Here is a 24,250-nt window from a genome sequence, read left to right as displayed (position 1 = left end):
GTGCATATGTGCAAAGGTCCTTGAAGAAACGCTGGACGGTCGTGCTGTGTGCTTTGCATTGTAGAATCTGAAAGGCCCTTGAATCCCTCATCAGGATCTCGGAACACGCTCACACGTGCATGCACACTCACAGCCACCCAAACCTCACACGTGTGCACTCACACACTCATGCCCACAGTCAATGGTCTTTAGGCAGCCGATGTGGTTGGAGCAGAAGGTTGTTAGTCCTTTGGGGGAAGCTCATCACTTAGTTTCTACCTCCAGCCCACATCTCTGAGGCTTTTCACGAGTCAGGTACATCTTGACTCTGGCCTGAGCTTGGAGAGCCCAGGTTCTGTCCCACGCACGTACAACTCTGTGACTGACACCTGTCTTTGTGAGTGTGTCAGGGGTCCCCACGCCCACCCTCTGGCTCAGGAACTCACTAGGAGGATTCCCAGGACCTGGCAGGTGTACAGTCGTACTCAGGGCTGTGAATTTTACAGTGAAGGATACAGGACCAAATTAGCCAAGGGAAGAGGCTCGTGGGGAGAAGTCCCTGAAACCAGGGTCCCCTCCGGGGGCAGCCACACAGGACATGCCTCATTCCTCCAGGAATTAGACAAAGTGTGTGCCGGGGAAACTCCCCAGGGACTCAGTGCCCCAGGATTTCACTGGAGCTGCTCACATAGGCAGCCTCTGCCCTGCATGTACCGAAATTTCAGATTTCTGGAAAGAAAGCAGGTGCCAGCATAAATCCCATTGTTTGTATAAACATTGCAGACCTAGTGAGGCCCTCTTATCACTTAGGGCAAGTTTTATATCGGGAATGGTTTACCGTCCTAGTTCCCAGACTCCAGCCAAGGCCGCCTTTGCAAGCAGGCCTTTCCGAGGACCCTGTGTCTTGGGCTGGCCGTGGGATGGTCTTCCTGACAGAGCTCTCCAGCCGCTCACGGGCTCACTGCTGGTGGAGTGGGGCCCACGGTGTCTTCCGTCATGTGACTCACAGTCAAGCAGAGAAGGTGTGGCCTGGACCACACCCAGGGAGTGGCTGTGGGCTGAGATGTGCCCCCAGACCAGCTGGCCTCCTCCCCAGGGAGCAGTCCCACCATCAGTCACACTGGCAACTCGAGAGAGTGTTTCCTGAGGGGGAAGAGTAAACACACAAACCAGAAACTCACATTTGCCAGAGGGGCCTGAGGCAGAGCGGAGGATGGAGGTGAAGGGTTAAAGGTGGTAAAATTCTTGTGCAAAAACGAGGGAAGCTGGAAGCATCTGGTTTTGCAAATCTGACGTCACTGAGGGCTGCCCGGGGGCCTGGTGCTGCCTGCTGCCCTCACTACCTCACTTGACAACCCTATAAAGGGGCAGCTTATCTCCACGTCACAGGCCAGGAGCCTCCAAAGGAAACTCTGTCCAGATCCTAACATCCCAGCCGAGGCTGGCCTGTTGGCTGAACTTCTAGAAATGGAATGTAAAGGAAGGTAAACTTTCTCTCAAACTGGTAGAATACTGACACGAGTAGACCAAATTATATATACATAACGTAATATCTAGGCAACCACTAAAAAGGCTATGCAGAGATACACTCAAAAACAGTATAGATTCGTGCAAGGGGAATTCTTAAAAAAGTGTTCAAGAAACTCACAGGAAGAATAAAGAAAACACAAATAAAAAGCAGAGGGCTTCCCTGATGGCACAGTGGTTGAGAGTCCACCTGCCGATGCAGGGGACGCGGGTTCGTGCCCCGGTCCGGGAGGATCCCACGTGCCGCTGAGCGGCTGGGCCTGTGAGCCGTGGCCACTGAGCCTGCGCGTCCGGAGCCTGTGCTCCGCAACGGGAGAGGCCACAACAGTGAGAGGCCCACGTACCGCAAAAAAAAAAAAAAAAAAAAGCAGAGAGAACGGAGAACAGATAGTAAAATAGACGTAAGCCCTGACATGTTAATAATGTCATGCATGGTATGTACAAACCACATGTAAATTGTCTAAACAAGCCACTTAAAAGACAGATAGTGATAGAGTGGATTAAAAAAGTGACCCAACTGTGTGCTGTCTACAAGAAACTTACTTTAGATATAACAATACAGGTAGGTTGGAAGTAAAAAAGTGAAGGTTATATTATGCGAACATTAATTGAAAGCAGGAGAGCCTATATTAATATCAGATGAAGTTGACCTCAGGGCAAAGACTATCACCAGGGATAGAGGCGAACATTACGATACATCTACTCTGAAGAAGTTTGACAGTTTCTTTAAAAAAAAATCCTAAAATATACTTTAGCGTACAAGTCAGCAATTGCATTCCTGGGCATTTAACCTAGAGAAACGAAAACTTAGGTCCACACGTGAACCTTCCAGGCTTGTACGTAGAAGCTTCATTTGTAATAGCCCCAAACTTGAAAACCACTAACACACCTACAGTGGGTAAATAGGTAACTGTGGTACTGAGGATGGCGTGGAATGCCACTAAGCAATTAAAAGGCACACACTACTGATGCATGAAACAACTTGGATAGATCCCAAGGGCATTGTGACCAGTCTCCAAAGGGCACACACCGTATGATTCTATTTACACAACATGTTTGAATTGCCACAGTAATAAAGATGGAGAAGTGAGTGGTTGCTGGGAGTTTGAGATGGTGAAGGAAAGGTGTGGCTACAGAGGGCTTAGTGCAGAATGTCTTCGTGGTGGCGGACACACAAATCAACACATATGACAAAATGACACACATACACACTGTACGGCATCTGTTTCCTGCTTGTGATATTTTTCTGTAATTACAAAAGATGTAACCATGGCGGGAAGCTAGATGAAGGGTACAAGAGCCCGCTCTGTACGCTTTGTAACTTCCTGTGAATCTGCATTTCAAAATAAAAAAAAAGTTTCAAAAACCCACTGGGCTGAGAAATCCAAAATCAATGAGCACAAATGTCCTACCTTTCCTTTATTCTCCCCTCCCACCCTCACCTCCAGACATGGCAACCAAAGTGCCGGAAGAGAGCTGCATGGCTGGTTAATATTAAATTATACTGCTGGTGCCCGTATTCTTACGAATCCCTGTCTGTTTGAATATCTGCTTTGTGTTAGGCATTGTGTTAAGCAACTTACAAGCATTATCATCATTAATCTTTGCAACTCTTCCAAGAAATAGGTACTGTCATTCTCGTTTAAAGATGAAGAAATTGTAGGTTAGCATTTTCCCAGACAGTTGGCGGAGGGAACTCTCACCTGGGTCCCACCTGAAATGGGGTCCTGAGGACTCCGGAACTTTCATAGGGAGAGTAGAAGTTGAAAAACATTGTTCTTTCAAAGCTCCAGCCTTCTCCAGCTGGTGGGGACGTGGGTGGCCGCTGTCAGCTCACGATTCACCTGTCCCTTTGGTGTTCTGCCCGTGTCCTCTCACATCTCATCCTTCTGTGCACACCAGCTCCAGATTCCAGCACCTGTGCCCTGTCACCTCTGGCTGTTTGCTCTGCCCTCGAGCCACCCCAGGCCAGAGGCTCCAGGGAATTAATGCCCCACAGGAGCTGTCCTGCAGCCAGTGACTGGGGATAAATGTCCCAGCTCCCTCTCTCTGCCGGTCGATGGATGCTGTGTGTGCTTGTGTGTTTTCCACAGAGTCCCTGGGATTCCCCTGCGATATTAAACCCCAAGGCTTTTGCCCGAACTCTTGTGGATGGGCTCGTCCTTTCCCTACTTGATGTGAAAGAGGGCAGATGTGACCCAGTGAACTGCTAGCACCGTCTTGAGACCACATGGAGGAAGTCGAGGGGAGAGCTGAGCCTGATGACATTATTTGAAACACTGAATCAAGCTGGTGGGTGAAGGATGCTTATTCCTCACTGCTAATGTGACATCCATGAAAAGGACACCACTTTAATGCAGCATTCCTGGTTTCACTCTGCCCTCGATCATTCCCCTCCTGCAGGAATTCATCAGATGGGTCTGTTTGGGAAGAATAAACGGGGCGTTATACCCACGTCCTCCTCCTCTCACAGGCACCCACATTTTCCGTGCCAATTCTGGGAGAGGAATCTCTCTGGGAAGAGACCAGCTCTGGTCCAATGTTGCTGATGCTGGAGGTGTGAGTCTAATTCTGGAGTCTGGTATCAGAAAGTGCACGTGCCTGCAAAAATAAGGCACATCTCCCAACCTAGTTCTTACCAGCAACAAAGGCCCTCCTATTTTCAATTACTTGCATTATTTCTCCTTGTTTCCCCTTGTTTCACACTTTAGGCAAGGAAGATTCACTGGGTCCCTCAGAGATGTCATCACAGGCATTCTTGCCAATATCTCTTAGCTGTTCATTTAAGTAATTAGAGCATCCTCCCTCGTTCTCCTTCTCCCTTTTCACATCTCCTTATTTTAAAATCTAAAGAATCCTACTTGATATAAGGATGAGGCTGAAGGTCTGCTATCCTGCAGGTAGAGGCTATAAGACCAAAAATTATACATGTCACCTCATCTGGACCCCCAAACTGCCCTAGCCCAGAAGACCTTCAGATCATATTATTATGAGTTGAAGAATTTTGGGGAAAAAAGGAGTGGAAACATAAACATTCAAAGCATTAAGAGCATAGGCTGACCAACATTTATTTTCTATGTTGAGAACTCGTGTTTAATGCAGGGTTCTTTTTCACACAGTGACTCCGTGTGGGCTGCACTCTGGGACACCTAGCCATCCGTGCAGTTTCGGGCCAGAACTTTATACTTTTCAAACCAGGGAATAACAAATACTGAGAAGAAGCAATCGATTTTCTGAAAAAGACAAGAAAACAAAATATAAAAAAGATCAACATGGAAAGAGGAAGGTGTAAGACAAGCAGATGGGGAAAATGACCCTGCCTCACCTGTCTCCAGTCCACAGGCGGGCCCATCTTTATTTTGATTTCAATGACTTGAGAGTGTTACTGCTGAAACCACCCCACAAAATGTCCTTCTGCTTGTGGTTAGAATTGGAGACTGGAAATCAAGTGTCCACCCGCACACATCACCATGGTAACGACTGATGTTTCCTCTTCTTTTCTGCTCATGTGCTGTTCATACAGTGAACACACTTACCCTCACTTGGCTCCCTTTCTCTTTCCCTCCACCCACTCTCCCACCTCATCCCTCCTGCTTCCTTTCGCCTTCCTTCCACCCAACCCATCCCCTCTCCTTCCCTCCTGCTGTCCTTCCTTCCTTCCTTCATCCATCCGTCCGCCCATCATCACATCCTCTCCTCTCCCTTCCCTGTTCTATCTCAAGATCCCCTTTCTTCTCCACCTCCCTCTTCTCCCACAAGGAAAGATCAATCAATGTATTTTGCATATTATTTTCATTTCGTAGTGCGATTTTGCTTTCCTGCTCTCCGCTGGGAAGCCAGGGTGGGGATGAGGTGATGTGGCAGGCATAAAAGTTGACATTTCTCCTAAAGTAGAATTCAGAATATTAACCCCACAACTTAATCTCTCACAGTGATGAGACTCTCTAAGTTTACCTTACTGTTATCGTCAACTAGTCTTTTCATAGATTTCATGATCTTCTCCAGGGAAGAAGAAAAACGTCTAACTTGCTAGATTTTGAAGACTTCTCCATGGAGGGGGGGGCCCGTGGATGGACATGTGTTTGTCTTGAGAAACCTAAGCCATTAGAACTAGGGTGACCATGGAATCTATGAACCAAACCGGGACATGTTGTAGACAACTGGGGATGCTGTTAACAGTGACACTAAGAAGCTGGGCACAATCAGGACTGTTGTAGGCAAGGTGGGTCATGTGATCACCGTCACGTTAGTTCCTTTGGGTAAAGAGCAGAGATTTGCAGGGCCTGTAGGACTTGGGACCTTCAAGGCCCCTGAGCACGTGGGCCCACCTGACGCGTGTGCGTGTGATGGTCCACCACTTGCAGTGATGACGGCCCAGCCGGCTTCCCCGATGTGACAACACTGGGTGGGGACAAAGCCACTGTTGGGAGGTGGGCCTGCATCGGGCCACTTGCCTGCAGGCTTGTCCCCTCTCTGACCCATCCCACAACCAGTTGAACTATTTCTGAACGCATTTTCCCACCTCTTTCTCCTCCTCTTTGCCTAAACACTGCTGGATGAAAGAAACAGAGGCTGCAGCCCAGCGACCATGTCTTACGTCAGCCTGAGGTTCAGATATTCAGTGGGTGCACCAACAAGGTCCCCCGGCTGCTAAAATATTATCATAATCAGCTACTTCTCTCGGGCCCAGAGTGTCCCCCCACTCCCCCGCAGCTCAGCCACCTTGGCTTCTCCCTCTGGACCCCCCAACTGCTTCATCATTCTTCCAACGACAAAGGAGCAGAGCACTGAGAAATAAGCTCTTTCTGGGTGACGTGACCAGTACCTTGTAGAGCTCGCCTTCCTGGAAGGAGCAGTTGTTCTCCTCCATCTTGAGGCAGATGGTGCGCCGCATCTCCAGGTTTATGCGATATTCCATGTGGTCAGTCACCTGTCGGAGGTAAGGACAGGGGGATAAAGGACCTCCTCTCCTTTGTCTGTAGCTTCCGGGGCTGGGGACTCCTAGTGTGGCGCCCCAGGTCGAGGGCCTGCACTGGACAGACCCGTGGGCTCCCCCCACCCCCTGTCTGCCTCCCGTGCCCCTTTCTGCCATTTGAGCAGAATTCCCCAGAAGCCACTCCATGGGCAAAGTCGCCCTTGGGTGACCCACGTGATGCTCACGGTTAGTAAAGGGCAGAGAGCAGCAGCCTAGACTCTGAGGGCCAGCCCGGCTCAGCTGTGGGTCCTGGCGCTGCCGCCCCACGTGGAAACAGCCCCCGACGTGCACACATGTGGTGCGCCTGGCACCCTGGAGACCCCTCACGCGGGGCCACAGGCGGCTCGGGCCCTCAGGCCGGGGTGTGTAGCCCTGGTCCTGGGTATCAGTTAAGCAGCTCCACTTCATCCACTCCAGGGGATTTCTGCTTCTCTTAAAACCTCCACTTTGGACTAAACAAGGCTGAGTTCACTTGCGCGGCCACCCCGAGCCTGCGGTGGCCTGGCGCGATGGGAGGGGGACACTAACCCTCTTCAGGACCTTGAGGACACGCACAATCCGGAAGTTGTACGGGTCCTCGCTCTTCTTGTTGAAGTCCTTGGTCACGAAGTCCAGGGTGGTCACCACGACAGGATCTGACGCGGGCACCTCGCTGACACTTAGGAAGGTTTTCCTCCTTGTTTGGTAGGTGAGGGCCACCAGGGCCCCCATGATGGCCAGCAGCAGCCTGGGGCCCTGCTGGGTTCTGGCCATCATGGCTCACCCTGCCAAGGCTGCTCTGCACAGATGGATTTAAGGCAGCCGGGGGACGCCCATGCGTGTCCTCCCTCGTTATCCGTAGCCGAGGCTGCGGGGAGATCAGGGCAGACTCGTGTTCTCCTCACAGGCCTCCGCATCTCACAGGCACACACACACCGAACTCCCCTCTCTCTATGGGGGGCTGCTGTCTCAGCAGCACAGACCCTCCTGTTGCCCCAGCATCTCTGGGTGGGAGCCAGGCCGGGGGTTTCTGTCTGCTGAGCTTGGCCCAGCCAGGCCGTGGGAGGCCTGAGCGGCAGGCAGGAAGCGATAAGCACTTGGGGGCGCTGGATCCCAGGGCGGTGGAGCGAGACGGAGCCCTGAACACCTCGTCCTCCTGTCCCTGTGATCTTCCTCAGACTTTCCTCTGGTCGTCCCCTCCCCACTCCCCGGGCTGGCTGGGATGCAAGCTCGCCCACAAGCCCAAACCTTGGCATCTTCCTCCTGCTAATATTTCTTAGCCTTGGGAGGTAACTGGGCCTCCCTGGAGAAGCTGCTACTCCCCAGAAAACGGAGGGTGTGCCCCGTATGGGAAGCTTGCGGGTGTGGCCACAGCGCGGCTCTGTGCTCATGTCCTGCTGTCCCTGTGGATGCATCAGCCATGCTATCCATCCCTGCGACCCTCTGTGGTACTCGTACAACACACGCACCCTTGCTCCAGTACCAAGGGGCCAGGGTCTTCAGATGCCCAGAGCTTAGAAGGCACTTGGAGCTGCCCTTCTCCATTCTGGAGGCCTGCCCGGAGAGGGAGAGATGGTTTCTGTCATTCTCCTCTGCCCTCTGTCTGCCCTGCCTCCCGTCTCACCACCCACGGGTCCTGGACCTTCCTGGTCTGGATGAGGCAAGGAAGGGGAGGGACTGGGAAGCTCCAGCTGCGGGGCTCCCGCCCCGGCGGGATTCTGGAGCTGACTGCCAAGCAGGTCCCTTCCCTGTTCTCCCCCAGCCTCCATAGCAGTGACCTCTGCTCTCCTGGCACCTGGCTAGTGTCCTGTGGCTGTGGTGACAAGTGACCACCAACAGTGGCTTAAGACGACACACACTTATTATCTCACAGTTTTGGAGATTGCAGGTCCTAAAATTACGGTGTGCACAGGGCTGCACTGCTTCCAGAGGTGTTAGGGAAGAACATTCTCTTTGCCTCTTCCAGCTTCCAGAGGCATTGCTCAGCCTGGGCCCCCTTCCTCCATCCTCCCAAACAAAAATATGAACATTCCCTATAGGATGTAAGTAAGATATAGTCTCATAACACAATTTTCAAATGTCCCGGATACAATCCAAGATTATTCAGCATATGAAGAACCAAGAAAATTTCTCTCTGTTAAAGAATTCCTGGGCTTCCCTGGTGGCGCAGTGGTTGAGAGTCCGCCTGCCGATGCAGGGTACACGGGTTCGTGCCCCGGTCCGGGAGGATCCCATATGCCACGGAGCGGCTGGGCCCGTGAGCCATGCCCGCGTACCGCAAAAAAAAAAAAAAAAAAAAAAAAAAAAAGAATTCTCTTAGCCCTTCTTTTATAGCAGGTCTGCTGGCAATGAAATACTTTAACCTTTCCTCATCTGGTAACATCTTTATACCACCATTATATTTTCCCTAAATATAGAATTCAGGTTTGGCCGTTCTTGTCTTTCAGAATTCAAAATCGTATTCTACTTCCTTCTAGCCTCTGTGTTCCTGGTGAGAAATCTGCAGTCCTTCAAATCTTTGTTCTTCTGTAAATTATGTCTTTTCTCTAATGGCTCTCAGGTTTTTTCCCTTTGTCTTTAGTTTTCAGTAGTTTGAGTATGATGTGCTCTGATGTGGATTTCCTGGAATTTACTTGTTTCGGGGTTCTCCGAGCTTCTTAAATCTGTGTTTTCGACAAATTTGGGAAAGTCTCAGCCATTATCTCTTCCCCTTCTTCTCCGTCTTCTCCTTCCTCCTTCTCCCCTCCCTCTCCCCCCTTCTCTTCCTCTTCCTCTTTCTTCTTCTTCCGGCACAACACTTTCTCCTCTCCCTCTGGGAGTCCAATGACATGAAAGACTTTCTGATATTGTCCCATAGGCTTCCGAAGCTCTAGTCATGCTTTTTAATGTTTTCTTCCTCCTTAGTGTTCATAGCGGATAATTTCTATTGATCTATCTTCAAGTCCACAGGCCCTTTTCTCTGACATCTTCAGTCTGCTCTTGAGTTCATCCAATGAGATTTTTATTTTGGTTTTTGTATTTTTGCAGGATATCGGTAAAATATCCATCAGGTTTGTACAGATATCTTCTATTTCTTACGAATAGTTCCTACCTTTCCAATCTTTGAAGAGTGTTTACCCTTACTAGGAACCTTTTGATAACAGCTGCTTTAAAGTCTTTGTCAGATATTTGCAACATCTGAGTTATCTCAGCATCAGCATCTGTTGATTGTCTTTTTCCGGGAGAGCTGAGATTTTCCTGATTCTTCATATGCTAAGTAATCTTGGGTTGTATCCTGGGTGTTTTGAAAACTGTGTTATGAGACTCTGTATCTTATTTATGTTCTTTGGGGAATGTTGGTATTTTTGTTTCCGCAAGTGATTCAACCAGCTGCATTCAGGGTGCAAATTCTGCTCAGCCTTCTGGGAGCTGTGATTTCACCGTCAGGTCAGCTCTGTGTCAACCCTCTGCAGGGCTCTTTGGGTCTGTGCACGTGTGTCTTCCAGAGGCTAGGCTGGCTGGGTGGTGGTCTGTCCCTTCCTTCAGTTCACATCTTTCATGTGCCATTAGGGTTATACCCACACTTGTGCTGTTCAGGGTTCACTTTCCTGAGCTCCTATGATCCCTCTGGTCCTTTCTGGTTCCCTGGATCTTCCTCACGTTGCTCAGCTTTGCAGGCCCACATCTAAACCCAATTCTGGGGCCACAGCGCAGGAGGACAGAGATGGGAAAAAGCAGTGGAGGTTTACCCCACCCTCTTAGAACCACAGCTGCTCTGATCAAAGAGGGAGGCTGCGCCCCCACCAATGTTTATGTGGCTGCAGTATCTGCCGTCCCTGTTCTGCTGTCAGGGCTACTGCCATGGATCGCGCAGGGGCTGGGGCAGGAGAGGACTAAGGAGACAAAAGACAGGACTTCTCCCACTGTCCCTGTGCTTGCGAGCTCCCCATCCTGCTCCTAGAGGGCTTCTCCCAGAGCTGTCTGTCGGCTCAGCCCCAGCTACACACACGGGGATGGGCACGCCTGCTCCACCCCCGGTAATAATGGGGCATCAGGAGGTATGTGCCAGCCCTCCCCAGAGCACTTCCAGAAAGCCCCCATTCTCCCCATTCTCCCCTCACAGGGGCTGGAGCAAGGACCTGAGTCTGGACCAGAGCAGCCCTCCTGGCCCAGGGCATTGCCAGGAGGGGGACAGGGCCTCCCCCAGGGGACAGAGCAGCAGAGGGCCCCGACGTGCCTCCCAGCAGAACCGGGCCTCCTACCATGTTCCCTGTGCTTTGCCTGAGGCTTCTCTGGCTGCGGGCACGTGTGCCCACGGGTGGGCACAGGCCAAAGCGGCAGGCGGTGGGAGCAGCCTCTATACAAGACAGACAGGAGCTGGAGACTCGATACCCACCTCAGGTGGGCCCCTTCGAGGCACACACTCTGTATTGTCTCCCAGGAGCCCTAGAGGAACAGAGCCAGTGTCACCTACTCGCCAGTAGCCCCGCACTGGCTTCCCTCCACCGCTCTCACTGTGCGCCCTGAGCGCCACCAGCACCATGGGGCCTCCACCTGCCTGAGGAAGGCGGGCCTGAAGCTCTGCTTAGGGCCCCCTCTGATGGCCTGGGGACTTCAGCCAGAAACGCTCCCACGGAGTCTGCTCCCCTCCTCGTGGAGGTGGCGCTGGTCTGTGTTTAAGTCACCTCCAGCTGCAACAACGTGGGATTCCGTGTCAGAAGCAGCAAGGTGTGTTCCCGTTGCTAGATCAGGGGTGGTGGTCCCAGGACTGCCCAGGCACACCCTCCGTTGCAGTTGGTGTCCCCCAGTGCGGGGACAGCCCCATCCTGCTGGGCTCGCCTCCCCTCTTCTGACCCATAACCACATACTGAGGGGATCGCTGTGTCTCAGTCCTGCTGTGTTTTCAAAAGTAGGTTTCATTTTTAAAAGAATCTCAAACCCCCCAAAATCCTTAAGAGAGTTATTTAGGGGGAGGGGAAATGAACCCTCTGGAAGAAAAGTTATGTTGAGGGAATGATGCCCAGCAGAAGGGTAGGTATGTTGCTAAGTCCAAGTGAATAGCAAATGTGTAAGGCAACAATCATATTGTTCTATGGACTTTCAAATATGACAATAACACACAAGGCAGAAGTGGGGTTAAGAGCAATAGTGTTCCCGCCATCCTTGAAATGGTAAAGGTACTAATTTACAGTAGATTCAACTAAGTCAGTGGTGCTCATTACAATTGCTTGAGTTACCACTGAGAGAAGAGAAATAAGGGCAAATAAAGCCATTGGGAGGAAGAAATGGAACAATGAAAAGACCATGAATAATGCAAGAGAACACAAGAAAGTAGAAAAGAAGGAACAGAGACAACCAATATGAAGAGAAAACACACAGTAATATGGTAGATTTGAACCTGAATATACTGATAATGATCAGTAATAGGAGTTATCGCAAATGGGATTAAATCACCCAAATAAAAGAATGTTAGACTGATTTAAAAACCTACATGCTGTTTACAAAGACACATGTTTTTTTTTTTTTTTGCGGTACACGGGCCTCTCACTGTTGTGGCCTCTCCCGTTGTGGAGCACAGGCTCCGGACGCGCAGGCTCAGCGGCCATGCCTCACGGGCCCAGTCGCTCCGCGGCATGTGGGATCTTCCCTGACTGGGGCACGAGCCCGTGTCCCCTGCATCGGCAGGCGGACTCTCAACCACTGCGCCACCAGGGAAGCCCCACACAGACACATCTTAATTATTAAGGTACCATCTTCGAGTAAAGAGATGGATAAAGATACATAATGGAAACGCTAATGAGAACGTTGCTGATGTGGCTACTCTGATGTCAGACAAAGCTGATTCTAGAGCAACAGCATCACTGGGATGCAAAGATGTGACTGATGAGGATAAAATGGCCTAACAGTTCTGTTTGTACAATCACTTAATGACAGAGTCTCAAATATATACAGCAAGAATTATGAGAAAAGAAGACCAGACAAATCTACAATCATAATCACAGTGAGAGACTTTAATGCATCTCTCAGAAACGGACAGAACAACAGACCAAAACCCAAACCCAAACCAAAGGAAACTCAATAAAACAAAGCAAAGTGAAGAAGTCAATATGTGGAGGGTTTGGTCACATGGGCGACCTGAGTTATGTCAATACCTAACTCTGCACCTGAAAAATGCAGAACATACAGTCTTTTCAAGAACCTGTGGGGACTTCCCTGGTGGTCCAGTGGCTAAGACTTCGCCTTCCAATGCGGGGAGTGTGGGTTCAATCCCTGGTCAGGGAGCTAAGATCCCATGTGCCTTGCTGCCAAAAAAACAAAACCTAAAACAGAAGCGGTATTGTAATAAATACACTGAAGACTTTAAAAATGGTCTACATCAAAAAAAAAAAAAAGAAAAGAAAAGAAACTGTGGAATATTGGCCATAAAACAAATCTCAACAAATTTCAGAGAAGAGACATAATAGAAAGAACATTCTCTGATGTTGTAGTTTATCTTATGACAGGGCCGAAAGTAAGCTCATGACACGAGATGAATTGTGCCGAAGCCCAGCAGTAGAGGGCTGCCGCTCGCTCAGGCAATACAGCGCCGTCTGTCCTGCTGTGGTAGCTTTTATTGAAGCATTATCTATGTTTACGTTTTAAGACTTGTTTTCTTAACATTCCAGAAATGCCAAAGCAGCAACATATGCTTTTATTGATTATACAAGCAACAGTGGGCTTTCCTGAAGACATGCCGTGCTTCGTCCTTGAGCGCCAAAGCAGCACAAGGACATTGCCTTGTGTTTCCATTATTCTGATTATACTGAAGTAGCACAAGGACATTTCCTTGTGTTCCCACCGTTCTGATTATACTGAGGACGTCTCACGGATCAGTGCCCAAAGCACTCAATGCTTATTCGCACACCCCCGGTTTGCCAGGGGGGCTCAAAGCAATCAGGACTGTTTGCAGTTCTGGCTTATTCGCCAGCCCCTAGTTTGCTGGGGGGGTGGGGCTCATGGGTCACATCTCCTTTCCATGTCCTCAGTTATTCTACTACACTCTGACTGTAGTGGACTTGAGCTGGAAGTCGATAAAAGAAAAGACAATTAGGAAATCAACTATGGTTAGTAATTCCTATCAGGGCAGTGATGAGGACAACTCCTCCTAGACACCTCCACAGCTGGCTGCACACCCCGTACTCCCCTGTGCCCAGCTGGTGGTGTTGGCTCCAGCCAAGGTCATAGGCAGGCTTGGCTTCCTGGAGCTCCCAGGAAATCACAGGACTTTGGCAGTCCCTGCCTGCACAGTCCCCAGGGCAAGCAGCGGGGATGCAGGGCCCTGCGGAGTGGGACCCTGTCAGGATGAAGCTCTGAAAGCAAGGGGGACAGAGCCTGCTCCATGCGTGTCCCTGCATCCAGGCTTTCTGTGATGAGACAGGGATGTAGCCCCCTGCTCTGCCTCTTTAGTGCCGGCAGGAGGGACAGGCAGGGGATGCAGAGGAGGAGGTGGGCACAGGCATATTCAAAGCGGGAGGCCAGCGCGCAGGGCTGCATGGGCTGTGGGCTGCGGAGGGCCGCCCCCCCCCACCCTGCCCCCAATCACCTGTCTTTCGTGCTGACTCTGGACAGCATGTTCCCAAAGGCAGCTCTGCTTCTGGGGCTCCCTGTTGTGGGCATTCACGTCTGGATCATTCAAAAGGAACCTGTAGACATTAGTAAGGACCACAATTATTTTGCGGTGTCTGTGGAGTTCGCCGTGGCTTTGTTCAACAGTGACCATGAGGAAGAGCATGCCGACAGGCTGCTGGATGTCAGGCAGCCCAGCAAAAGGTGAATGACAGTCGTGGGCCCAGGCTGCCGGATGGCCAGCTCCGAGCCGGCCCAGGTCAGCGGGGCTCTGATGTGAGGGTCCGCCGCTGCACACACTCCTGAAGGGACTGGAGGCTGGCCCCCTCCCTGCACAGACGGCCCTGGCTTCCCTCAAGGGCTCTCATTTCCTGACCGGCTGGCCCTCTTCTGGGCTGCGTCGCAGCCCTGGACCTGGGGAGGCTGAGGGCCCCTCGAGCATCACTGCAGACTCAGCTGCCCCCAACCCTCGCCAGGCCCTAAGCCCGTCTTCGCCCAGGGTCCAGCGGCAGTGCAAGGGGCTGGGCATATGTGTGTGTGTGTGTGTGTGTGTGTGTGTGTGTGTGTGTGTGTGTGTGTGTGTGTGTGTGTGGCTGGTGGCATCAGCTGCAGGCATTCCTGAGCCCCTAAGGAAGCCAGCTTTCTAGACAATTCCAGGTCAGGGCCGTGCTCCTCCCTATGGAAGTTTCCGGTTACATTCCTCTCCGTGTTGGAGTTCTTCCGAGTTTTCCGACCTCTCTGTAGGGGATGAAACCCTGTCTTGTGTTAACCTCTTAGAGAAGCTGATGAACACACAGAGCAGCACCCGGTTCACAAACATCCACCTGGATGAAGGTTTACAAGGTGAGCCCTTTGGTGCTGCAGCTGCCCCAGGAGAGACAGAGCATCCAGCCCCCAGCCCCCTGTCCTGCTCTGGATGCTGCCCCCGAGGGACAGGGCAGCTCTGAGGGCGGCTCGGTGGACAAGCACCCCCATCCGCCTCCCTAGAAGGAGCCGTGCGATGCCCTCCGTGTGTCTGGCGGATGCGATCGAGAGCTGGGTCTCGTGTCAGGTGTGCTGTGCATGTGCTCTCAGCGCCGGGACCCTACCTCCCGTGACCACCCCCCTCCCCCACCGCCATGTACTGGTGATGTGGCTCCCGGGTAGCGCCATCAGGAGGGCGGCAGGGAAGGGTCCAGGGCTGCCGGAGCTGCACTCAGGGACATCTTTTCTACTGGATTCTTTGCCTTTCTGTTTTCTAATTTCTCCTTGACAGAACCGGACAATGATATATTTAATGGACCTGGAGCTGGGCCGCACAATTTGTAAAAAACACGACGAAGACATTGACCACTGACCCTTGCAAGAAGGCCCAGAAGAGAAAAAGGTTTGAGAGTAAAATCAACCCAAAGCATCACCAATCTGAGAAGGAAGAATCATATCAAGGGGGGTGGTATGAAGAAAACACATAGTTCCCGCGCATCTCCTTTATTCCCTACGCTGAACACCTCACTACTGACCCTTCTGGTCACCAGATGTGTGGGGTTTTTCCCCCACCAAACAATTCTCGGGGACACCAGTTACCTACCTGGAGGGGGCATCACGTCTCACAGGTTAAGGGCTCAGGCCCACGAGACACCCCAACCCATTCAAATGCCAGTCGCAGGGAGTAGGTCCCCAGGCTGCCCACAACTTCTGTCCAACTGACCACAGATCGGAGGTTCCCATCTCCCCCTCTTCAGGTTTGATGAATTTGCTAGAGTGGCTCACAGAACTCAGGGAAATACTTACGTTTCCCATCTTATTAAAAGATATGGTAAAGGATACAGATGAACAGCCAGATGCGGAGATACACAAGGTGAGGTGGAGGAGGGTTCTGAGCACAGGCGCTTCTGAGGATCGAGGGGTATCACCCCTCCCCCCAATGTGTGGATGTGCTCACCCACAGGGATGCTCTGAACGCCACACCATCAGGATTCTAGGGAGGCTTCCGCACGTAGGCAAGACTATCCCGAGCCCCATCATTGGTCATCACTGGACTTTCTGCTGACCAGCCCCCAGCCAGGGGCCCACCCAGAGTCACCGCAATAGAACAAAACATGCTCCTGGTGTTCTTATCGCTTAGAAATTTACAAGGGATCCAGGTGCTCTGTGCCAGGAATACAGGCAGAGACCAATATACATATTATCTTAATCTCACAGCATGCCGAGGGGAGGGTGCATAGGGAAGGCCTCAGGGGTGACCCTGGGGCAGAATGACAGGCCCTGGCCCCTCCCCGCCAGGTCCCAGGGCTCCCCCTGCACAGAGATGCTCCCAGCACAGCACCAAGCTGGGCCCTGTGCTCACAGCCCGGCTGACCCCCCAGAGAACCCCACAGACCCCCATGGGCCCTTCCCTCTTGGATGGAGCCTCGCCAGGCCCCAGCCTCCAGCTTCCTGAGAACTCGGGTCCAGGAGGACGCTGTTCTCCCTGTGGGCCTCTTTCCTTTGCTCCGATTCTTCCGGACAGGAGGACGGTTTAGTTTGCTGGTCGCCCCACCCCTCCCTCTTGTCTCCTGGGCGGCAAGGAGGAGTCCCGGTCAGTCAGACCATTTGTCATCACCCTATGAACGGACATCTGGTCCGTTGAACTGAAACCTTGGGGATGGGCCTCAGTCAGGGTGATGCCCTCAGTGGGGCTGGGGTCTCCCCGGACCCCAGCCTTGGGGTAGCCTCTCCTTGGGGTGGGTTTGCAGCTGCAGCTGATGGCGGGGTGGGCACCATCTGGGCCATCTCCTGGGCAGTCTGCTGGCTCCCCCAAGAGCTCACGGGGCAGAGACCCTTCAGGCAGCATCACGTGCCCTGGGTGGGGGGGGACCCTGAAGGGCAGGTGATGGCCCCACCAGGCACCCTCTCAGGAGCGCCTGCCTTGATGGTGGAGACTAGAGCTCTGGAGCCCAGCCCCAGGCCACTGTTTGATTCTGCTTTTCTTTCCCCTTTAGTTCTTAATGCACCTTGAGCTCCTGCTAAGTCCTTCCTGCTAAGCGCTCTCATTGTTACATTGTTCTGATTTGATGTCTTACATAAAATTACTTTTTTCAGGTGAGCTGCACTTTCATTGTGGACTCACGCCCATGGTTTACCCAGTTCACCCTCCTGAACAGCACCTGCCAGGAGAAATGGGGGGAGGAGCTCCCAGCTCCCACAGCAACTCCTTTCCTCCTGAAGAATGAGAGTCTGCAGTCCTAGGTCTGCGTGGCACCAGAGCAATTAAAGGCATCTCAGAGCACATCCTGGGTCCCTGTCAGTTTTGCATTCTCCCTGTTGGTTTATTTCCATGGACGTTGCTGCCAGTGACAAGCGATGGAGAATTTACCATTGTTCTCACCTTGGCTGTGGGCGCAGGGTGCTGAGTCAATCCAATTCCTCAGCTCATGGGAGGGTGCCCTTCCTGGTTCTTGCAGGGTCCTCATGGTTGGTGTGTATACTCAGTCGTTCATTCTTTCATGTATTCTCCATTTGTCCATCATCTGTCCATCCATGCATGCATGCATCCATCCATCCATCCATCCATACATCTATTCTTCCATTCCTTTGTTCACCATCCTCCAATCTCTCCAGGCCCCCATCCATTCCACTCAAAAGGAATCCAGACAGTTTTGCCAGGCGACAGACACCTGTGTCCCTTCTGTGTCCATCTCTGAGGCCAGATTCACAGTGAGTGGCCCTTCTGCGGTGGTGGTGTTGGGTTGATGCCCAGGCACAGAGGTGGGAGGTGGGTGACAAGGATGACAGAAGGCTCTGTCCTCTGTGGATCGCCATCGGGGCGTCTGCCCTGGAGCTGCCTGACCGACAAGAAATCTTCTCAGGGCGTCTGGGGTCAGCTCAGAAGATGGCAGCTCCAGTCACACCTCCTCTCATGCTCCCTGACCCCTGCGCCCCCCATCGGCACCCAGCCTGGCCTCCATGGCCGTCAACACTGATCACCAGCCCTGCGACAGGCCCTGAGTTGACAGAACCCCCGTGAGCACCTCTCTCTTCCCGGGTCCTGGTGGGGGCAACCCTGGAGGGGCCGAGGGATGGGGGCCTGGGGCTCTAAGTGGGACAGAGAGGCCATGGGACACTGTCTGGAGGAGGACTTCAAAGGGAGGGGCTGAGGGGTCTTCCCTCCACCTTTTGAGTTCGGGGATCTGATTTGTGTGTCCTGTGGTTGGCAGGCTGTCCCTTTCCTGACTGACCTATTGCCGTGATGTGGCCATAAGCACTGGTGAAACAGGCGTCCCCCTCCCCCGCCCCAGCTCCGGGCAGCTCCATGAGCACAGCTGGCGTGAGCCAGCTTTGGTCTTTTAGTACCTGTGTTTGGGATTTCTAACATCTCCCCACAATCTGATAGGTGCAAGTACAAACTGATAAGCGTGGCTGTGTGGTCAGCCAAGCTTCCTTTGAGGGCACTTGGGTTCAGAAGGATGGAGCCATTATTCCTGGGCCCCATGCCGGCCAAGGCCAGACAGAACCCCCTGAGCAACAGTGGCCACCTTCACCTCAGCTCCTGTTTCCCGTCGGAAGGTCTGTGTCCTGCTCTTTTCAATTCTTCTGTGGTCTGACCTCAGATGCATTTTAACTACACCGGGGGGCTTTGCACATGTCCCTCAGCATTCAGACCCAGTCATGGGGTGATTTTAAACCCACTACGAGCCTCCCGTGGGGCACCAGGGTACCAATGCAGGTGCCAGAGGCTGAGTGCAGCCCCAGTCCTGTCCTACAACCTGTCCCCATGGTGATGGCCCAGGCCCCGCATCCTTTCTGGGATCATCATTAACATACAGGAGTCCGTCTCCCCCATGTCCAGTGTGGAGCATCCTCACGTCCACAGGCAGCACATCCCACTTTCCCGGCCCGCTTGATCCCACGGCCTGGTGTGCACCCCAGGCAGCGCACATCAGTAACACGGTTCCCGTGAGAAGAGCCTGACACGGCCACACGGCAGAGGCCACAGCGCCACAGATGGCAGCTCTGCGTGAGAATGCACATTGGCTGGGGCAAGGCAGGGCCTGACCTTCCCCAGCCCTGGAAGCCCTCCTGCCCGTGGCTGCCGCTCACATCCATTCCAGCAGAGCCCCTGCCTTGGCTGGCTTACCCCTTGTCCCCTGCCCACTGCCAAGCATGGCCAGGCCTCCTGTCATGTAGGTCAGCAGGTGCCAGTGGTGGTGGAGAGGATGGTGCCCCGGCCCCATGCTGTCCCTCACTGGACCTTCCCGTTGTGCCCTGAGGTCATCGGCTGCAGCCAAGGTCAGAGGTAGATCTGGTTTTCTCCTCGGCTCCGGGGACTCAGGACCCACCAGCATTCCTAAGTGCCCGTGACTCTGCCAGCCCAGGGAGGCACTGCCATGAGGGCAAAGCCTAGTGGGCTTGAGACCCTCACCAAGGCCCTACCGAAGCTGGGCTGGGGACGCCCTGGAGATGAGGGGGAACAGAGCCTGCATGTCCTTGGGCTCAAGGTTTATGTGATGAGGGGTGGAAATTGGGACACTCCCCCGCCACCGCCTCCCGTCGGGTGATGACGGGAGGGACAGAGAGGAGGAGCTGGGCAGAGGGCCAGGCCAGCAGCACAGGGCTGTGCAGGGCAGGGCGGCGCTGGCTGGGGAGCTGGGGAGGGCGGCCCACAGTACTGCTGGCCTCCAGGCCAATGCCGGACAGCATGTTCCTGAAGCTGTCTCTGCTCCTGGGGCTTCTTGCTCTGGGGCCTCATGTCTGCAGCTGGAAGTTTGAGGACATCAGTAAGAGTACGCAAAGCTTCCGCTTGTGTGTGGAGTTTGCTGTGTTTCACTTCAATGAACAGGAGCCAGATGAGTACGCTTACAAGCTGCTTTGGGTGGGGCGGAGCCAGCGCAAGGTGAGGCGGATGGGAGTGGGGGATGGGGGTGGGAGATGGGGGATGCGGCTGGGAATGGGGGAATGGTGGATGGGGGTGGCAGTGGGGGATGGGGGTGGGAGATGGGAGTGGGGGATGGGGTGGGAGATGAGGGATGCGGCTGGGAGTGGGGGAATGGTGGATGGGTGTGGGAGTGGGGGGTGGGGGTGGGGAGTGGGGGCCAGAGGGTGAGGGAGGCTCCCTGTCTGCGGCTCCACCTTCTTCCTGAAGCTGGGCCCGGGGTCGGGGGAAGGGGCCGTCCGCTGTCTGCAGGAAAAGGTAAGGGATGTTTCATTTGGTCAAGAATATTTAAAAATACAAGGTACCAGAATAGAAGGGCTCCAAGTTTCTGATGTGTTAGCTTAGCGCTTGGAACAGGGAGAGAAGGAGAGGGAGGCAGAGGGCAGGTGAGGAGGGAGACAGACGGAGCGGAGGCAGCGCCCCGACATCAAAGCCCAGGAAGGGCCGGCAGCGCAGAGCGGAGCCGATCGCAGGCCTCAGCTGCCAGGATCACTGCCTGGATGTTGGGCTGAGGCCCGTCGTGGAGTGAGCCGGCCTTGACCACGTGGCCGCCGTGGGTCAGGCCTGGCCGGAGGCAGCAGAGGCAGACAGGGCGTGACCTCGCAGGGCTGTTACACTGGTGATGAGAAGCACACAGGCCCTAAGTTTTCAGGTGAGATAGTGGAAGACCTGGACAAGAGCGGTCAGTGTAGGACCGCAGGGCTGAGGGGAGGGGGGGTGGGGGGTGGGGAAGCGCTCTTCATGATGGGCACTCCTGGAAGGACCCGGCCAAGTGCAGGTTTGGGGACAAGAAGGGCGGGCAGCCCCGGAGAGGGTCCTGGACCAGGGTGAGCTGCCAGTGCCCGGCGGGGCCAGCCTGAGGGCTGTGGGCCAGTGTCTCAGGGAAGGAGGTTCAGAGAGGTGGGCGTGCAGGGTGGGTGTGTGCCAGGGCTGGGTCAGGATGTTATCCTCAGAGGAGCAGGGACTCATGGAAGGAGGTCGCTCAGCTTTGTCCAGCATCTCTCTGGACCCCGTGGGGGTAGTGGGCTCCACAGCTTGGGGGCAAGTTGAGACCAGGGTGCAGGAGCTGGGCCCTGGACGACAGGAGGCAGAGGAAAACCGGCTTCTGAGTCGGCTTGGAGGTTGACGTGGCAGGTAGTGGGGCGGGGATCAGGCACAGACCCCAGGTCTTTGTCCTGAGCAGGTGGGCAGAGAGCAGAGTGAGGGGCGGGGGAGAGAGGAAGATGGCCGGGCCGAGTCCGTCACAGTCAGTGTTCCCGAGGCAGTTCTGGGAAAGAAGGTCATAGGTTACAGAGCATCAGGGTGGGGAAGAGGGGGCACCTGATGGGAGTGTGGGTGCCCTTAGCACCTGGCTGTGCAGCGCTTTCCCACCGATGCTCATACCTCCCCCGCCCCAGGTACTTTGTCTGGATTAGTTGTTGTCCAACAGTCTTGAGCCCAGACCGATTACTGGCCCCAGATGGTTAGCCCCAAGGTGGCCCGGGTCAGCGGGGCTCTGATGTGAAGGTCCCCCGCTGCACACACTCCTCATGGGACTGGAGGCTGTCCCCCTCCCTGCGCAGACGGCCCTGGCTTCCCTCAAGGGCCCTCATTTGCTGACCGGCTGGCCCTTCGCTGGGCTGCACCCAGCCCTGGACCTGTGGAGGCTGAGGGCCCCTCGAGCATCACTGTGGACTGAGCTGCCACCCCCCACCCCCACTGCCCTAAGCCTAACCTCGCCCAGGGTCCAGCGGCAGTGCAAGGGGCTGGGGGTGTGTGTGTGTGTGTGTGTGTGTGTGTGTGTGTGTGTGTGTGTGTGTGTGTGTGTGTGTGTGGCTGGTGGCATCGGCTGCAGGCATTCCTGAGCCCCTAAGGAAGCCAGCTTTCTAGACAATTCCAGGTCAGGGCCGTGCTCCTCCCTATGGAAGTTTCTGGCTACATTCCTCTCCGTGTTGGAGTTCTTCCGAGTTTTCATGACCTCTCTGTAGGGGAGGGGATGAAATCCTATCTGTGTTAACCCCGAGGGACAGGGCAGCTCTGAGGGTGGCTCGGTGGACAAGCACCCCCATCCGCCTCCCGAGAAGGAGCCGTGCGATGCCCTCCGTGTGTCTGGAGGATTGAGAGCTGGGTTTCATGTCAGGTGTGCTGTGCGTGTGCTCTCAGCGCTGGGGCCCTACCTCCCGTGACCACCGCCATGTACTCATGACACGGCTCCTGGGTACCAGCTATCAGGAGGGTGGCAGGGAAGAATCCAGGGCTGGAGCTGCACTGAGGGACATCTTTTTGTAGGAAGAGTAGAGAATTAAAATGAAAAAGTAAAATAATACATAAATTAAAAATAAGAAAAATGCACCTAGGTTTGTCCCAATTTATACACATGTGCACATTCATACCTATTTGCCCATTTTCTACTTGGTTGTCTGTGTTTTTCTCATTACTGCAAAGTAAGTATTTCACAGAAGTTTCTATAATCTCTCCTTGACAGATGTATACTTGGATATATTTAATGGACCTGGAGCTGGGCCGCACAATTTGTAAAAAACACGACGAAGACATTGACAACTGCCCCTTGCAAGAAGGCCCAGAACAGAAAAAGGTTTGAGGATAAAATCAACCAAAAGCATCACAAATCTTCAGAGAATGAAAAATAATGTCAAGAAGGGTCTATGAGAGGAGCCTTGGAAGGCCTCAGGGATGACCCTGGGGCAGAATGACAGGCCCTGGCCCCTCCCCGCCAGGTCCCAGGGCTTCCCCTGTACAGAGATGCTCCCAGCACAGCACCAAGCTGGGCCCTGTGCTCACAGCCCGGCTGGCCCCCCAGAGAACCCCACAGACCCCCATGGGCCCTTCCCTCTTGGATGGAGCCTCGCCGGGCCCCAGCCTCCAGCTTCCTGAGAACTCGGGTCCAGGAGGACGCTGTTCTCCCTGTGGGCCTCTTTCCTTTGCTCTGATTCCTCTGGACAGGAGGACAGTTTAGTTTGCTGGTCGCCCCACCCCTCCCTCTTGTCTCCTGGGCGGCAAGGAGGAGTCCCGGTCAGTCAGACCGTTTGTCATCACCCTATGAACGGACATCTGGTCCGTTGAACTGAAACCTTGGGGATGGGCCTCAGTCAGGGTGATGCCCTCAGTGGGGCTGGGGTCTCCCCGGACCCCAGCCTTGGGGTAGCCTCTCCTTGGGGTGGGTTTGCAGCTGCAGCTGATGGCGGGGTGGGCACCATCTGGGTCATCTCCTGGGCAGTCTGCTGGCTCCCCCAAGAGCTCACGGGGCAGAGACCCTTCAGGCAGCATCACGTGCCCTGGGTGGGGGGGACCCTGAAGGGCAGGTGATGGCCCCACCAGGCACCCTCTCAGGAGCGCCTGCCTTGATGGTGGAGACTAGAGCTCTGGAGCCCAGCCCCAGGCCACTGTTTGATTCTGCTTTTCTTTCCCCTTTAGTTCTTAATGCACCTTGAGCTCCTGCTAAGTCCTTCCTGCTAAGCGCTCTCATTGTTACATTGTTCTGATTTGATGTCTTACATAAAATTACTTTTTTCAGGTGAGCTGCACTTTCATTGTGGACTCACGCCCATGGTTTACCCAGTTCACCCTCCTGAACAGCACCTGCCAGGAGAAATGGGGGGAGGAGCTCCCAGCTCCCACAGCAACTCCTTTCCTCCTGAAGAATGAGAGTCTGCAGTCCTAGGTCTGCGTGGCACCAGAGCAATTAAAGGCATCTCAGAGCACATCCTGGGTCCCTGTCAGTTTTGCATTCTCCCTGTTGGTTTATTTCCATGGACGTTGCTGCCAGTGACAAGCGATGGAGAATTTACCATTGTTCTCACCTTGGCTGTGGGCGCAGGGTGCTGAGTCAATCCAATTCCTCAGCTCATGGGAGGGTGCCCTTCCTGGTTCTTGCAGGGTCCTCATGGTTGGTGTGTATACTCAGTCGTTCATTCTTTCATATATTCTCCATTTGTCCATCATCTGTCCATCCATGCATGCATGCATGCATCCATCCATCCTTCCATCATCCGTCCATCCATCCGTCCATCCATGTCCACTCAAAAGGAATCCAGACAGTTTTTCCAGATGACAGTCACCTGTGTCCCTTCTGTGTCCATCTCTGAGGCCAGATTCACAGTGAGTGGCCCTTCTGCGGTGGTGGTGGTGGGTTGATGCCCAGGCACACGGGTGGGAGGTGGGTGACAAGGATGACAGAAGGCTCTGTCCTCTGTGGATTGCCATTGGGGCGTCTGCCCTGGAGCTGCCTGAACGACGAGAAATCTTCTCAGGGCGTCTGGGGTCAGCTCAGAAGATGGCAGCTCCAGTCACACCTCCTCTCATGCTCCCTGACCCCT

At 53.8% G+C, this 24,250-nt stretch overlaps 2 protein-coding genes across 2 annotated transcripts; one reads left to right on the top strand and one right to left on the bottom strand.

Annotated features, from left to right (window-relative positions):
* Window positions 1–4,655: 4,655 nt before the first annotated feature.
* CST11 (cystatin 11) lies at window positions 4,656–7,237 on the bottom strand. Its single transcript, XM_060032930.1, has 3 exons — window positions 7,010–7,237; window positions 6,332–6,436; window positions 4,656–4,739 (listed from the first exon to the last, which is right to left on the bottom strand). Exons 1-3 carry the CDS (start codon window positions 7,235–7,237, stop codon window positions 4,656–4,658), a joined length of 417 nt encoding a protein of 138 aa, XP_059888913.1.
* Window positions 7,238–19,669: 12,432 nt separating this feature from the next.
* Window positions 19,670–23,627, top strand: LOC132438666 (probable cystatin-15). The gene is made up of 3 exons (XM_060032929.1): window positions 19,670–19,895; window positions 22,399–22,509; window positions 23,449–23,627. The coding sequence occupies exons 1-3, from the start codon at window positions 19,689–19,691 to the stop codon at window positions 23,593–23,595; spliced, it is 465 nt and encodes a 154-aa protein (XP_059888912.1). The 5' UTR covers window positions 19,670–19,688; the 3' UTR covers window positions 23,596–23,627.
* Window positions 23,628–24,250: the final 623 nt, after the last annotated feature.

This window comes from Delphinus delphis, chromosome 15, assembly GCF_949987515.2.
Source record: "Delphinus delphis chromosome 15, mDelDel1.2, whole genome shotgun sequence".
Classification (NCBI taxonomy): domain Eukaryota; kingdom Metazoa; phylum Chordata; class Mammalia; order Artiodactyla; family Delphinidae; genus Delphinus; species Delphinus delphis.
The sequence above is the reverse complement of the archived record's forward strand: the minus strand, read 5'-3'. Positions and strand labels throughout refer to the sequence as shown.